This window comes from Girardinichthys multiradiatus, chromosome 7 (genome assembly GCF_021462225.1).
Source record: "Girardinichthys multiradiatus isolate DD_20200921_A chromosome 7, DD_fGirMul_XY1, whole genome shotgun sequence".
In the NCBI taxonomy this organism is placed as follows: Eukaryota; Metazoa; Chordata; class Actinopteri; order Cyprinodontiformes; family Goodeidae; genus Girardinichthys; species Girardinichthys multiradiatus.
Window position 1 is genome coordinate 39,803,778 of NC_061800.1, and position 16,285 is coordinate 39,820,062.

Here is a 16,285-nt window from a genome sequence, read left to right on the forward strand (position 1 = left end):
TTGTGACATGAAGGAAATAAAATGTGAAACATGAGCTAGGAGTTGCATCAAGTAAAATGTTAAATTCACTAAGTCAACTTGTTTTGTTCTTTCAGGTGTTCCTGCTGTTTTTGTCGCAATCTGGGCAATCGTCAGGGCAACGCTGGCAGATGCCAGGTAAAACTATAATTTTATGGATACTCTTCTCTGAATAGTGTTTGCATTTTTTTTTTGTCTTTATCAAAATACAAAGATTAAAGAGGGAAAATGATTTGTAATCAATGAAAGATGACAACCCATCTACATAAGCAAGTAAGAAAGAGAGGCGACGGTACAATTAGAGTCTAATTCTGCTGACGTTTGAGTCACCCGTGAAATCCAATTATTCGCTTAATTTAATATGCAATACAGTTATGAAGAAAAACTGACACGTTTTGCAACAGGTGGAGGCTTTAGAAATAATTTCTGTGGAAAGATTAAGTTTAATCTAAGTATATCTCCGAGGATATGTTTTAAGCTGCAGTTGATGAAAATAACATGCTTCCTACTGTTATTTAGAAAGGAGAAATTATTCTGCTTTGGAGCTGTGAGTGCTTCTCAAAAACCCTTCCTTTTTCCTTGATTGAAAAAAATAAATCTTAGAAAGAAATTTATTTTTAAAAAGTGAATGCGTTAGAAAAAAAACAAACAAAAAAAAAACTGTGGAAACAATCAAAGGAAATACAAAAAAGTACAAAACCTGAACCACATGAAAAGGAATTGTCATTACTCATTTTTAGTTCTTTTTTCTATCTAAGTTTAGGCCTGATATGTTGTGCCAAGTCACAACTACAAAGCCCTACTCACTTACTGACGCTCCCTGGTAAAGATTTGTAAGACATTTTAAAATAAATCAGTCTTTTATTGCAGTAACACACACTCAATCAGCACAAGTCAGAAAAAAAAAATCAAACTTTTATTTGAGCTTTAAGCAATGAAGGAATATAGTGATGCTCTGGACCATATTACTCCCAGTTCACAAATGACTGAAAACCGTTTTACGGCACCAGGCATCAACAATGCAACAGACAGTAATGGCAGGATGACCACCAATGACCCGGGAAGATGAAGGGGCTTAGCCAAAGGGCACAAGGAGCTGGAATGAACTTTCTTGATTTGAGAGACATAAAAGATAGGATGGACACGAAGGTAGGAATAAAGTTTAAGACACAGATAATGGAGTTAATAACAAAAGGACCAAGGAAGTTAGGGGAGTGTTATCAGTAACAGGTTTTTATAGGAAAGTCTTTAGCTGATAACCAGGGGTGGTAGTAGTTTTAAATTCTTGCCGGTACTCATGGGCGGAGCTAGAGGGGGGGCTGGGGAGGCACTGGGGGCATATATGCATGCATATATATATATATATATATATATATATATATATATATATATATATATAAATTGTTAAAGAGCTGCCATGTATGAAACAATAATAAACCATTTTCTGATGCATAATTTTTCATCTTCAGTTTCCGTCTTTTCTTTGAGCAGAGAAGTTATTGTTCTCTGCATTGTGATCAAGTTTTGATTTAATTTAAATAAAAAATTTGAAAGTTCGGTTGTTTTTGCGGTTTTTATTTAAAAGTCTGTAGATGGTAAGTGATTTATTGTTCGTCCTGTCCTAATGCAAGGGGCGTTTTTGTATGTCTGTGCACCACCTGTGTAAAATTTCCCAGGCTATTAAATCGAACGCACCAATCTCCTTGGCAACCGTTCTGTTTTGGGGGTAAGCGCGCATGCGCTCTCGTGTAGTGTATGTGAAATCTCTGGTCATAAGCGGTGTTTTCGAGCTGTACTGTGTTGCTGTAATTCAGCAAAATAACATTAAACACAACTAGTTTCTCTCCCTTTACTTTTAACTGGGGTATTTAGCAGCGAGCAGACAGACATTAAACGTAGCGGTGCTCGTTTTAAACGTTGGCCGTTCACAAAAACCTCGAGCTCCGAGGGGAGAGAAGGAAAGCAAGAGCATTGAGGCTCCAGCATAGCAGAACAGTTCAGAAACAATTTGGAATGAGGGGAAAAAAGCTATATTTATGTTTTAGACTGGCTTTTGATAGCGGATCTGATGTTCTTTGTGTGCTCATGAATTTTGGCAGCCATAAATGGTTCTGGATGACAGCTTTATAGCAGACAGCCGTTCTTCCCTCTTCCCGGTACTGCGTGCCGCGGAGAATCTTTTAGTGGTACGCAGTACCGGAGCGTACCGGCTCACTTTCACCCTTGCTGATAACCAGACCTTGGAACATAGATGGGACATACTAGAGGCAGCTAGAGGGACCTCTTCCTGGATCTGGTTCCTTCTGAAATACATGTTACCATACCATACCACCATACATACCAACACTATTTAAAATACAAATACAAAGTGCGGCACATAACCGAAAACAATAAATATGCAAAGGAAAGTTTAAATATGGAATAAAATAATAAAATATTAAACAGTCAGTCAGTTTATTATGTCATGCATCGCAACAATGTTCCCATACTTTGGAAGAGAAACAAGAATACATCATCACAGATCCTCCACTTTACTAGCTAGTGGACATAAGGTTTTCCACATTTGTATCTTTTGTTATACAGCAGACCAACCTGGAGCATTTGTTGGAAAAGTCTTACGGCTTTAGTTTCAATGGACCAAAGCATACAGTTTCAGTTAACTCAGCATGTTTGTATTTAGGAAACAAAAAGCTTTTTCTTGGCATGCCCCCAACCAGCCAGCTGGAGAGTTGGTATTTAACTTCTCTTTTCCTTACTGTGTGTGGCGGCAAAGTACACTTGGCTTTTTATCCAGTCTAGCAGAGAGTTGCTAGGAGAATTGAACCTCCTATGTTTACTGCAGGGACAAAAAAGAAACAATAAAAAAAAATTCAGATTTCCCTGAAATTTAAAAGTACAATTTTAAAAATAAAGTCTGAATACAGATTCCAGTATAACAAATTATTACTATTTCCTCCTATGGTCAAAAAACATATATGTTAGGTTAATTTGTCCCATAGGACTGATTATGCATGTATAGTTGTCTATTTTTCTAAATTTTCCTGTGTGAAATTATCCTGCTGCAATTTAAGACGAATTTATTATAAGGCTTTTTACACATCTTTATCAGATGTGCCAGCATATATGAAGGGTTTTTATTGCCAGGTCCAGTTTAAATCCATTTGGTAGGCCCTTCTGGTAGATAATTAAATACATTTTTCACAGGGTTTAACCAAAATGAGGCATCATTTTAACCTTTACATGAAACTCATTTAACATCCTGTTGTTCAGACTAACTGTTTTCTATTTGCTCCAACATCAGGTGCTGGGAGTTAAGTGCAGGTAACGTTAAGTGGATTTACCAGGTACCCATCTTGACAGCAATTGGGGTAAGAGTGCACAAGGATTTTGTGCTGTATTACTTCATTAGAAGGTATAATTTTGTTTGCTAAAATAAAAATAAACCATGGTTGGTTTGGTATCTAAAACGAAAGACAAAGATAATTGATGGATTGGAAATCAAAGGTGTTCATCTTAAGTTTGTCCTTCTGGCCTCATTCACTTGTTCTACCTGAAATCCCTTGAATTGTTTGATGATACCACACACTATATAGGTAAAAAAAAAAATTTATTCTGTCCTATTTTTATCAAAAGAAATGTTTATGAGCTTTTAAAATATTTTTTCTGACTTTTGTTGACAAACTGGAGATAAACAGGATAGTTGCTGCTTATCTTTCCTTCTCAGACACTTTGTAAATACTGCTTTTGCAGCAATGGATGATTATAATGACATGTTACCATTATAATATGATGACTACATATCTTACCAAGTACTTTTTCTAGTGACTTAGCTCCCCCCTTTACATCAGATTAAGACTGTCCTAAAGTCCCCAGGGCCTCAATAATATTTAAAACATCACTGGGTTGGAACTAATTGAAGTGTGAAGGCAATAATGGGTAAGTTGCTGCTGAGTTGACAGAAGTCCAGAAGACATTGAAGGCATTGACACCCTTCACAATGAGCGTAAGTCACAAAATGTCATTGCTGAAGAAGCTGCTTGTTCACAGAGTTATTTATTCAAACATATTAACTGAAAATTGAGTGGAAGGAAGAAGTGTGGTAGGAAAAGTGCACCAGCCCAACCTGGGCTTCCATTACACCTACGCACAAAGACAGAACTGACCCGAAAATATCCTCACCATGGGCTTAGTCTCCCTGCACAGGCCTATTTTACCCACTTTTAAAAACGTCACATTTCTCATTTAAGGAAAAGCCAACTCTGTTCATTTACATTTGTGCAAATTAAGGCTCCCGCATAGTCGGGCGTCCTTGACTTCGCAGACGTCCACGTGTACATGAGACGTCTACCGGACATCTCCGCGCAAAGCAAAATTTTTATGTTTACATCGAGCTGTTTTATATGTGACACAGTGCTCTGAGCAACCGGTCGCAAGTACACGCAGGGTCACTGCCACTCTCTGCGCCACACTGACAGGTGTATTTTCCTGCTTTGAACCTGTGTGGGTGAATGGTTAGCTCTGTCTCCCCATCCGTATTTACACAGAAAGTGTAAAAATGTAAACATTTGTCACCAGAAATATAGGAAATTGTTAAGCTCGACTATGAAACTTCAAATGTCCATGGACAGTGCGTGTGGTTAGATAACCAAGATGGCGCCGCAGATGGTCGCCTCGGCGTGTTGGTGCGCATTGTTTTGTTTTATTTTTTGCTTTAAAACGGTCTTCTGTGATGGTACCCGGAGCTCTCTCACCAGAGAAGAACTCATGAACATCAGGGCTACTACACCAGAGGAGTTATTTCCAACTTTTCTACCTACTGCTCTGGAATTTTTGGACATTCTGGTCAAAGGTGCGCTCACCTTTGTTCACGCGGTGAAACGCTGGAAGAGAGGGAAACGGACTGGGGTGCTGGTACGACTTCGCCAGCGTGGACTACGAACACCGTTACCTGGAATATTTCTCTCTAACGTGCGCTCACTTCCCAAAAAAATTGACGAACTACAACTGCTGTTGGGGAAAAACAGGGACTTTTATTCATCGGCAGTTTTGTGCTTCACGGAGACGTGGCTGTGTGGATTAATACCAGACTCTGCGCTGCAGCTGGCAGGATTCCAGCTCTACAGAGCGGACAGAGACACGGAACTCTCTGGCAAAGCAAAAGGTGGAGGAATCTGTTTTTACCTCAACAGTGGTTGGTGCAACGACCTGACAGTGATTCAGCAGCACTGTTCTCCAGACCTGGAAGCCTTCATCATAAACTGTAAGCCTTTCTATTCCCCCCGTGAGTTCGCATCGTTCATCCTGGTCGGTGTTTACATCCCGCCGCAAGCTAACGTGCAGGTCGCACAGCGCATGCTCGCCGACCAGATACTGAGTGTGGAGCGGACCAACCCGGACTCCTTAGTAATCGTCGTTGGTGACTTTAACAAAGGTAATCTCACCCACGAACTCCCCAAATATAGACAGTTTATAAAATGTCCGACCAGAGAGGACAACATTCTGGATCACTGTTACACCACCATCAGAGACGCTTATCACGCCGTCCCACGTGCTGCACTGGGCCAATCCGACCACATCATGGTCCACCTGATTCCTGCATACAGGCAGAAACTAAAGCTCTGCAAACCTGTTGTGAGGATGACAAGGAAGTGGAGCAGTGAGGCTGTGGAGAATCTCCAGGCGTGTTTAGGCTGTACAGACTGGGATGTGTTCAGGACTACTACCAACAGTCTGGACGAGTACACAAAGGCTGTGACTTCCTACATCAGCTTCTGTGAGGACAGCTGTGTACCATCATGCACCAGGGTGAGTTACAACAACGACAAACCCTGGTTCACAGCTAAACTCAGAAGGTTAAGACTGGATAAGGAAGAGGCCTTCAGGAGTGGGGACAAAGACGTATACAGAGAGGCAAAGTACAAGTTTGGCAAGGCAGTGAAAGAGGCCAAACGACTGTACTCTGAGAAGCTCCAAAACCAGTTCTCAGCCAACGACTCTGCGTCTGTCTGGAAAGGGCTCAAGCAAATCACCAACTACAAGCCGAAAGCCCCCCACTCCATCAACGACCGACGCCTCGCCAACGACCTGAACGAGTTCTACTGCTGCTTTGAAAGACAAAGGGACAGTCCTGCAACCATCCCCCACGACGCCCCCCAACAGCTGCAGCCACAATCCACCACCCCCACCTCTCCAACCTCAAGAGGGGCCTTGGCACCTCCAACCTCCACCCTGAAGTTCCTCCCCACCAGCCCCCTACCCACGCCGAGGACGGCTCTTTCCATCCAGGAGAGGGACGTAAACAAACTCTTCAGGAGACAGAACCCCTGGAAAGCTGCTGGTCCGGATTCTGTCTCACCAGCCAGCCTGAAGCACTGCGCTGATCAGCTGTCTCCAGTCTTCACAGACATTTTTAACACCTCACTGGAGACATGTCATGTGCCAGCCTGCTTCAAGTCCTCCACCATCGTCCCTGTCCCCAAGAAGCCAAGGACCACAGGGCTTAATGACTTCAGACCCGTCGCCCTGACCTCTGTGGTGATGAAGTCCTTTGAGCGCCTTGTGCTCTCACACCTAAAAGACATCACCGACCCCCTCCTGGACCCCCTGCAGTTTGGCCAACAGACCCAACAGGTCTGTAGATGATGCAGTCAACCTAGCCCTTCACTTCATCCTCCGGCACCTGGACTCCACAGGAACCTATGCCAGGATCCTGTTTGTGGATTTCAGCTCTGCCTTCAACACCATCGTCCCAGTTCTGCTACAGGAGAAGCTCTCCCAGCTGAGTGTGCCCGACTCCACCTGCAGGTGGATCACTGACTTCCTGTCTGACAGGAAGCAGCGCGTGAGGCTGGGGAAGCACGTCTCTGACTCCCTGACCATCAGCACCGGTTCCCCCCAAGGCTGTGTTCTCTCTCCTCTGCTCTTCTCCCTGTACACCAACAGCTGCACCTCCAGTCACCAGTCTGTCAAGCTTCTGAAGTTTGCGGACGACACCACCCTGATCGGGCTCATCTCTGATGGTGACGAGTCCGCGTACAGATGGGAGGTGGACCATCTGTTGGACTGGTGCAGCCAGAACAACCTTGAGCTCAACGCTCTAAAGACAGTGGAGATGGTTGTGGACTTCAGGCAGAACCCAGCCCCACCTGCCCCCATCACCCTCTGTGACTCCACAATTGACACTGTGGAATCTTTCCGCTTCCTGGGAACCATCATCTCCCAGGATCTCAAGTGGGAGCCAAACATCAGCTCCCTCATCAAGAAAGCCCAGCAGAGGATGTTCTTCCTGCGGCAGCTGAAGAAATTCAACCTGCCAAAGACTATGATGTTGCACTTCTACACAGCCATCATTGAGTCCATCCTCACCTCCTCCATCACCATCTGGTACGCCACTGCTACAGCCAAGGATAAGGGCAGGCTGCAGCGTGTCATTCGGTCTGCTGAGAAGGTGATTGGCTGCAGTCTACTGTCGCTCCAGGAACTGTACACCTCCAGGACCCTGAAGCGGGCAGGGAAGATTCTGGCTGATCCCTCCCACCCTGGTCACAGACTCTTTGAGACTCTCCCCTCTGGCAGGAGGCTGCGGTCCATCCGGACCAAAACCTCACGCCACAAGAACAGTTTTTTCCCATCTGCCACCAGCCTTGTTAACAAAGCCCGGAAACCACCCTGACATTCTCCCTTCCCCCCCCCCCCCCCCTTTTTTTTTTCTGCTGACAGGACACCTGTAACCTGCAACTCTATGCGTTACATTAATGCTCAGCATGGACTCCTGCTTTACTTGCACAATGATCATCTGCACTGTTGTATTGCTCTTGCATCTTATACTGCTCTATATTTACTCTCACTCACTTAAAACTGTGCACATATATTTATATTATATTGTAGATATGTTTATACTGTTTAATTTGTATTGTATTGCACAGACTACGCCAAAACAAATTCCTTGTATGTCCAAAAACGTACTTGGCAATAAAGCTTTTCTGATTCTGATTCTGATTCGGAGTCTGCGCGGAGTCCAAGATTTTCACAGTACGCTCGACTATGTGGAAGCCTTTATAGCCAAATTGTCTGGCATTTTCAAAGATATCCAAAAAATATGGTCTGCTGAAAATCTGTGGTAAATTGTCACACAGGACAAGAAAAGGGTAAAATAGTGACCTTCTGCTCTGCTGTCTTTCAAAGAAGAAGTCATCAATGCCACAGAAAGCAGAATCCATCTTCTGCTCTATTAACGTTTGCACCACATTGTTTAAACCAAAGAAATTAACCAAACTGTGTTTGAATCCAATTCTTAGTTGCAAAATGAATGCCATATAAATGTGTAACATTCCAACAGATCCTTAATGTGTTGAGGTAATAAAGCAAACTAAAATAATTTAACTGTAAAGAAAATCCATCTTTGACACTGAAGAATCTCTGCATTGCAAGCGGGAGACAAGAGGCAGCAGTTGGGTACAATGGGGGTGGGGTGATCTTGCTAAGAAGGTGGTATCAAATGAGTGCATCACAGGCAAGATGTAATTGTGCAGAAGTGTTAATTTTTTATGTTCTGATATTACTGCGGGTCATGACAGGATATTTGTAGCGAATGCATGTAATCAAATATAATCTGTTACATGTATAACTTCATTTGATATGTTTTTATCAAATAATTCTGTTAAAATTATGCATCATTGGGCATGGTGCTAGTGGTGTAGGTGTAAAGCGTGCGGCCATATACAGAGGCTACAGTCCTCGAAGCAGCTGTCCTGGGTTCGAGTCCCAGACCTGGTGACATTTGCCAAATGTCTTCCCCTCTTTCCTGTCTACCTACTGTCAAAAATAAAAGCCACTAGTGCTGAAAAAACATCTTTAAAAATAAAATTATGCACCATTCTTCGTCATCATTCAAAATTGTAGTAATGGATTTACATTAATGTGGTCCACACCACCCTAATTCTTATTTATTATAGAAACAAACAAAATATACAAAATGTTTCACTTGACTTACTTTTAGTGCTAGTTCCTTAAATAACTTAGCAGAAGCCCTCAAAATATTTGTTTAATATAATGTGTCATGATCCACAGATGTTTGTGTTTTGAATCATTTCTGAGTTATTTATTTTTGTTTAGGGCTTTCCATATTCAATTCATTTTTTCTGTGTGAATCATTAATTAGTTCTTTACTCTGTGCATTTTGGTTTGTTCTCTTATGTCAGTGTTAGGTGTTTCACTTTAGATTTGTAGATCCTTTTGTCTCTTAGTTCAACCCCCTCTGTGTTAATTAGTCTCCCTCCCTCAGTCTCTCTGCTCTTATTCTGCCACAGCTGTTCCACATCCCCTCTAATTAGCTCAGCTGGTTCCTGTGTCAGTCTCCACCACTGCCTCAGTATTTACGCTCCTTGTTTTTAATTTTTCACACTGGATGTGTATGTTGTGCTCCTTCGGGTTCCGTGTCCTGCTCTCCTAGTGTTTACCTGTAAGTTCTTCTTGTTTTTGTTATTAATATTCTGTTAATCTCGACCACCGTCAGTCTCTGCATTTTGGCTCCTCTTACAAACCAAATTGACAATATGTATACAGTATGTCCAGACAGAGAACCAGTTATGAATAACAAATCATTTAAAACTGTATCAAAATAGTTATAAGGTCAGTGTTCAACTTGAATATTCATAACAGTCGCGTCTTGAGACATATATTATTGACTCTAGCTAAAGTGAAATAAAATTATCTAGTAGACACATTTTGTTACCATGTTACCACTTAAGCCAATAACAAAGAACAGACCCAGACCCAACTTCAGCTTCTATATTTCAAAAAAGGTCTCCCTCTAGATGAAAGTCGTGGCCTTGAAATGAAAAAAAGCAGTTCTGACTGTCCATCTACACTTGTATACCCATCTGAAATTGGTTTCTGAAATTCAGAATGTTTAATCTGTGCTGTGAAATGTTTAATCTGTGCTGTGAATGTAGAACCTGCCACAGAAGAGAGTACCATGAGTTCTATTCATTCTAACTCTGCCCCATTTGGCCAAACCAGCAAATAATATACAGTCCTAAAAGGTGAGAAGATCTGAAAGTGTGGTTATAAAATTACAAAGACACCTAATTATGAACACAAACATCATTGGAGCATAATTTTCCCTAGACAGCGTGTGTTTAGCATATTCTTTTGCTATATTTTTAATGGTCTGTGGCTTATTTGAAAAGACTGCTACAGCTCTGTTATAAAACAAAGTAATTTAATAAAAACAGTAATTAGAAAGACTGGGTCTGACTGCCTTTTCTTTTATTTGGAGAAATTATCCAAATGGAACCTTTTTCCAATAAATATTCAAATAAATATGCACGATATTTGTTGGTAGGCAAGTACCAGTAACATTTGTATGTAGAACTATAAACACATTTTCAATTAAAATCTGCTCATTTAAAAAAAAAAAGGTTACTTTGATGTTTTAAAAACAGCCTTTTTTAACGGGCTTTTTCATGCTCTTTAAATCAAATACGTTTTACAAAACAACAGACTATTTTTTCCTTTTGCCTCTAAGCTGAAATCCCAAACAGACAGTAGAGCTTTAATACATAAAATTGTTGTAAACAGATAAATTTATGAAAGCAATGATGAAGAATCATTGCTCATGCATTGTCTTACTGTGAGGGCCCTCTTTTCCAAAAAAGAAAAGAACTGCTGAAAAGAATTATCTACAAATGACTCAGTTGATGAAAGTGCCACTTCTACCTTCAGTTGTCTCAGCCTTCATGTATAATTAAGTTGCCACCAAGCAGCAACTGGAAAAATCTTCTGATGATTCTAATTAGTAGCTGCATTTCTTTTATTGCAACCGGTGTCCTGCCTGATTAAAAGATTTATTTTCAGAATATTCATACAGAAGGTAAGCATGCTGGAATTAGAAAATATTAGTCATTAAAAATCTGCTTCAGAAATGTTTGCTCATTGATACAGAAAATTCCTTATTAGGAAGCACCAAAGTGTAATATAATCGGATGAAAGGGCCTAGGGTAGCAATGTGGGGTAACTGTAAGCAAGCTCACCAAACTGTGGCAACAGATGCAAAGCAGATTTGTCCTTTGGATCAAGTGGTGCATTTTGGCACTTATGCTTAAATCTATTTTTTCTTAATGTTCCAGTTTCCTCCCACAGTCCGGAAACCTACTTATTGAATTCATTGGGGACTGTAAATCGTCCATAGCATGGATGGCTGTTTGTCTCATTGCTAAATTTTATACGCGTATATATATATATATACACACCCCACACACACACACGCACGCACACACGCAGGCACGCATGCCGCACACACACACACACACACTCCCTCTCTCTCTTTCAGCCCTTCTTAATGTGTAGACTTTATTTGCACATTATCTTTGGGGCTTAGTGGCTTGCCCAAGGGCACTTGAATATATAAAACAACTGGGGACTGCACTGCTGCTCTTCTTAGTGAAGGATGTATGTGATCCATACCAGCTCACTGATGACACATAAAACTGGGTCAATATACATCTTCGACCCTCAACCTCAGCACCGTCTCTCCACAGGGTTAGGTGTTGAGCCCCCTGCTCTACACCCTCTACACCTTCTACATCTACGATTGAACCGCCACTCACCACAACACCACTGTCAAGTTTGCAGATGACACCACAGTGGTGGGGCTTATCTCCAGGGGGTATGAGTGTGCCAATAGGGACGAGGTGGAGCGGCTGACAGCGTGCAGAACAACTTGAGAACAACTTGCTGCTCAACATCTCTAAGACCAAGAAGATAATAGTGGACTATAGGAATAAGAGGATGGACATTTCACCACTGATCATCAGCGTCGACTGTGTCGAGAGTGTGGCTAACTCCATATCAAAGAGAGCTTGACCTGCAGGGTGAACACATCTAAGATGCTGAAAAAGACCCAGCAGAGACTGCACTTCATGAGGGTTCTTAGGTGAAAAACAGCACATAGAGACTGCTGGTTTCCTTTTAATGATGCTCTATTGACAGCATATTGAACTGTGTAGTACACTATCTGCACCGTTGCTCAGAGGAAAACACTTCATAGGGTCATTAACGTAGCCCAAAAGATTGTTGTCAGCCCTCCCACACTTGAAGAACTTCCCAGTTCCCTATTATTCCTAAAATCTTCAATTTTGTTGGACCACATTTAAATGAGTGTATGGTTACAGAACTTGTCGGTGAAAACACCCCTGCCCTCTGTGTAGCTGACGAGTATGTAACAACATGTTAGCTGTCCGTGCCTATGGGGCTCAGCACTGCCCCATATCAGTGTGGCACCATACTTTTTATCTCACCTGGTCCATTTTCCCTGTGCATTCATGGCTAATTAAATACATGGACTGTAAATACATGTGTGTGACATATTTAATCTTTCTAAACGACCACACGGTGGTGCAGTTGGTAACACTATTGGTGATGTGTCTAGGGTGTACCCTGCCTCTTACCTGTAGACTGCTGGAGACAGGCACCAGCTCCCCCGTGACCCACTATGGAATAAGTGCTATAGAAGATGAATGAATGAATGAACATTCATTAAATATATTAGACAGACTGTGGAACATCAGCATGTTTAGTACGTGTCCAGCATATACAGGGGATAGACAATGAAACTGAAACACCTGTCATTTTAGTGTGGGAGGTTTCATGGCTAAATTGGACCAGCCTGGTAGCCAGTCTTCATTGATTGCACATTGCACCAGTAAGAGCAGAGTGTGAAGGTTCAATTAGCAGGGTAAGAGCACAGTTTTGCTCAAAATATTGAAATGCACACAACATTATGGGTGACATACCGGAGTTCAAAAGAGGAGAAATTGTTGGTGCACGTCTTGCTGGCGCATCTGTGACCAAGACAGCAAGTCTTTGTGATGTATCAAGAGCCACGGTATCCAGGGTAATGTCAGCATACCACCAAGAAGGACGATCCACATCCAACAAGATTAACTGTGGACACAAGAGGAAGCTGTCTGAAAGGGATGTTCGGGTGCTAACCCGGACTGTATCCAAAAAACATAAAACCACGGCTGCCCAAATCACGGCAGAATTAAATGTGCACCTCAACTCTCCTGTTTCCACCAGAACTGTCCGTCGGGAGCTCCACAGGGTCAATATACACGGCCGGGCTGCTATAGCCAAACCTTTGGTCACTCATGCCAATGCCAAATGTCAGTTTCAATGGTGCAAGGAGCGCAAATCTTGGGCTGTGGACAATATGAAACATGTATTGTTCTCTGATGAGTCCGCCTTTACTGTTTTCCCCACATCTGGGAGAGTTACGGTGTGGAGAAGCCCCAAAGAAGCATACCACCCAGACTGTTGCATGCCCAGAGTGAAGCATGGGGGTGGATCAGTGATGGTTTGGGCTGCCATATCATGGCATTCCCTTGGCCCAATACTTCCTTGGGTCCTTGACAACAGAACCATTCTTGAGGACCATGTGCATCCAATGGTTCAAACATTGTATCCTGAAGGCGGTGCCGTGTATCAGGATGACAATGCACCAATACACACAGCAAGACTGGTGAAAGATTGGTTTGATGAACATGAAAGTGAAGTTGAACATCTCCCATGGCCTGCACAGTCACCAGATCTAAATATGATTGAGCCACTTTGGGGTGTTTTGGAGGAGCGAGTCAGGAAACGTTTTCCTCCACCAGTATCACGTAGTGACCTGGCCACTATCCTGCAAGAAGAATGGCTTAAAATCCCTCTGACCACTGTGCAGGACTTGTATATGTCATTCCCAAGACGAATTGACGCTGTATTGGCCACAAAAGGAGGCCCTACACCATACTAATAAATTATTGTGGTCTAAAACCAGGTGTTTCAGTTTCATTGTCCAACCCCTGTATATAGGCATTATAAAGAGAGACAGCAATGGGCATGTGCCAACTGCCTGCGTCAGTGTGTGTAGCACAGCGCCATTGATGAGGAGGCACAGCAATTCACTGCCTCACCTTGCTTTTCTCCCATGTATTTGCATCAGCAATGCGTACATTTTGACCATAAAAATGTTGAAATCAAACAGAACAATTTATAGAACAATAAAGTCAATGGGCAAATTCATTTTCTCTTATCATTCCTAACATCATACTTGTCATGATGCCTTCCCTGACTGCATGTCACTGAAGGATATTATGATTCTGATTTTTAATTAAGCCTGCAAGCTGCCAAAAAGATAAACGTATTTGGCCCTATGCTCTTATTATGAGGAATATTACCTCCAAACATTTTAAATTGATGACAGAACGTATAACAACTGACAGCTAAAAAACCACTACTGGATTCAGTTCTCTTAGCATACATAGTTAATTAGGATGGCACAAAGCTTCAAATGGAAAACTTCAGTGCAGGCTCTACTAATTAGGAAGCAATGACCAATCTACTGGATGGCTTGGCAGGATTATCCATATAAGGTTTACCCTGTTTTTGAACAACAAACAGTTCTAGGACGTTTGTTACCTATATGTTCCTCACAGCCACAAAACATGTCACACAGTTGATTTATTGTGCATCCACCCATTAATCTATCTTCATCTGCTTATCTGCGGTTGGTTACAAATGCATTTGTTTCAGCAGGACAACTCCCAAACCTCTCGTTTTAAAGATGATACTGATGACAAAAAGATCTAGAGTTCTTTTAGAAAGTTTTTGGACAAATGTTTTAATAGACTGCAATCCCAGAAACTGATAACCCCCACCAACTACTGCATGCCTGTCTTGAAGATGTGTAATAAATTCTGACAAATGAAGATGTGTGACTTTAACTAAGTAATGTTTCAGCATTACCTCCCTACACTCCATTTAAATACCACTACCATAGATTTTAACAAATGGTATAGAAATAGAAATAACCTTTATTGTACCTCAATAAATTGAATACATACACCAGTGCAGTTTATGTTAAAACTATGCAAAGGTTGCAGAAATAATTTGATAACAATTAATAAATCTCTTGGGGCTCTATGCGGACAGGGTTAACAGGGTTAATCTGTTTTGCATCTCAAATGCTTGGAGCAGCTGACATGGCATGGGAGTTATTCTTAGTCTCTGATTAATTCAGCTAATGATTATTTAATGCTGCAGCAGTCCTATTTTAGGGATTAAGTACTTAATAAAATAATTTCTCAATTAAATAATTGGGTGCACATATGCTACTCCAGGTATTATTCACAAATCTTTTCATATGAATGACCTGACAGTGTGGCTAATGCGTATCTTGAGCAGTCATTGGGTAGGCCCTGAACAGGTTGCCAGTCCATCACAGGGCAACACAACATGCACACACAAACATACATACACGGAAATAAATGAACTGTAATGTGAATGTTTTGTGACAGTAGGAGAAAGTTGGAGTAACTGGAGAAGCACCAATGCTGCAAAAAAATGCTGCAAATAACAAAACCGAGTTACAAAACAAATGCAAAGGAAAAATGCTGCAAAAAGCAAAACATCTAAAGTTAAATACAATCAAAACACATAGGTTTCAATGAAGATTGCTACAGAGACTAACATTACTATTACATATAAGAAAGAATTGCAAACTATTATAAATTAAAGTCTGTAGAATGCTAATACTAAGGACGTAAAAATGCTGCCGTTCTATAATATTGTAAAAGATTAGGTGTTTAAAAAGACTCAAAAGAAAACGTACATTTTCTATCTTCTATCCAAGTTTCCTATTAGCATCCAGTTAATGCTTACTAATGCCCATTTTCCATTGGCTCGTTTTAGGCGACGCGGCTCCATTCCACTCGATTTGGCTCTACTTGGTACGGTACTTCCACTGACCCATTGGCAGCTGAAGCACCACTAGCCAGGCAGTGTAGTGCCCTGTGCTACTATTAACTTTACTGTTTGACATTGTCACTGTTACATCCCCCAATGTGGATGTTTTTGTCTTCATGCATTTGAAGTAATGTCTTGCTCTGTTGTAGGCTCCACCTCCTCCAAGATTGGTTGTTGCTTCCTCGGCCTCCATCCAATCAGCAATCATCTACATGCAATTAGATGGCTGTGAAGCTCCATTTCAGTGCCTTTTGTCCATTTGTCTACCATACAACCTGTTTGTCTGTGTAGGCTTGAACGCCTTTCTGTATAATTGGGTCAGATGTAAAACCTGGTCAGACTGGTAGGGGAGAGCTGCCTGTTTGTTTAATTCCAGTTTTCTCCTGTTCATGTTTGTTAGGAAGGTTATTTTGTAGGTCTGTGTATTTTTGCTTTTATGGGAGTTAGGTAAGTTTCTTTTATTTTTTTCCTTCAGGGT

The 16,285-nt window shown here is 41.6% G+C and overlaps 1 protein-coding gene and 1 long non-coding RNA gene across 2 annotated transcripts in view; both read left to right on the plus strand.

The window, feature by feature from the left end:
• Positions 1 to 16,285, plus strand: part of pth2ra (parathyroid hormone 2 receptor a) — a 93,804-nt gene that overhangs the window by 51,454 nt on the left and 26,065 nt on the right. Inside the window, exons 8-9 of the mRNA XM_047369912.1 lie at positions 96 to 156; positions 3,320 to 3,386. Of these exons, the coding sequence (XP_047225868.1) occupies positions 96 to 156; positions 3,320 to 3,386 (128 nt within the window). The remainder of the gene's footprint in view (positions 1 to 95; positions 157 to 3,319; positions 3,387 to 16,285) is intronic.
• On the plus strand, positions 9,342 to 16,052 carry LOC124870997. The gene is made up of 3 exons (XR_007038922.1): positions 9,342 to 9,478; positions 15,754 to 15,791; positions 15,957 to 16,052. It is a non-coding gene; the product is annotated as an uncharacterized LOC124870997 (long non-coding RNA).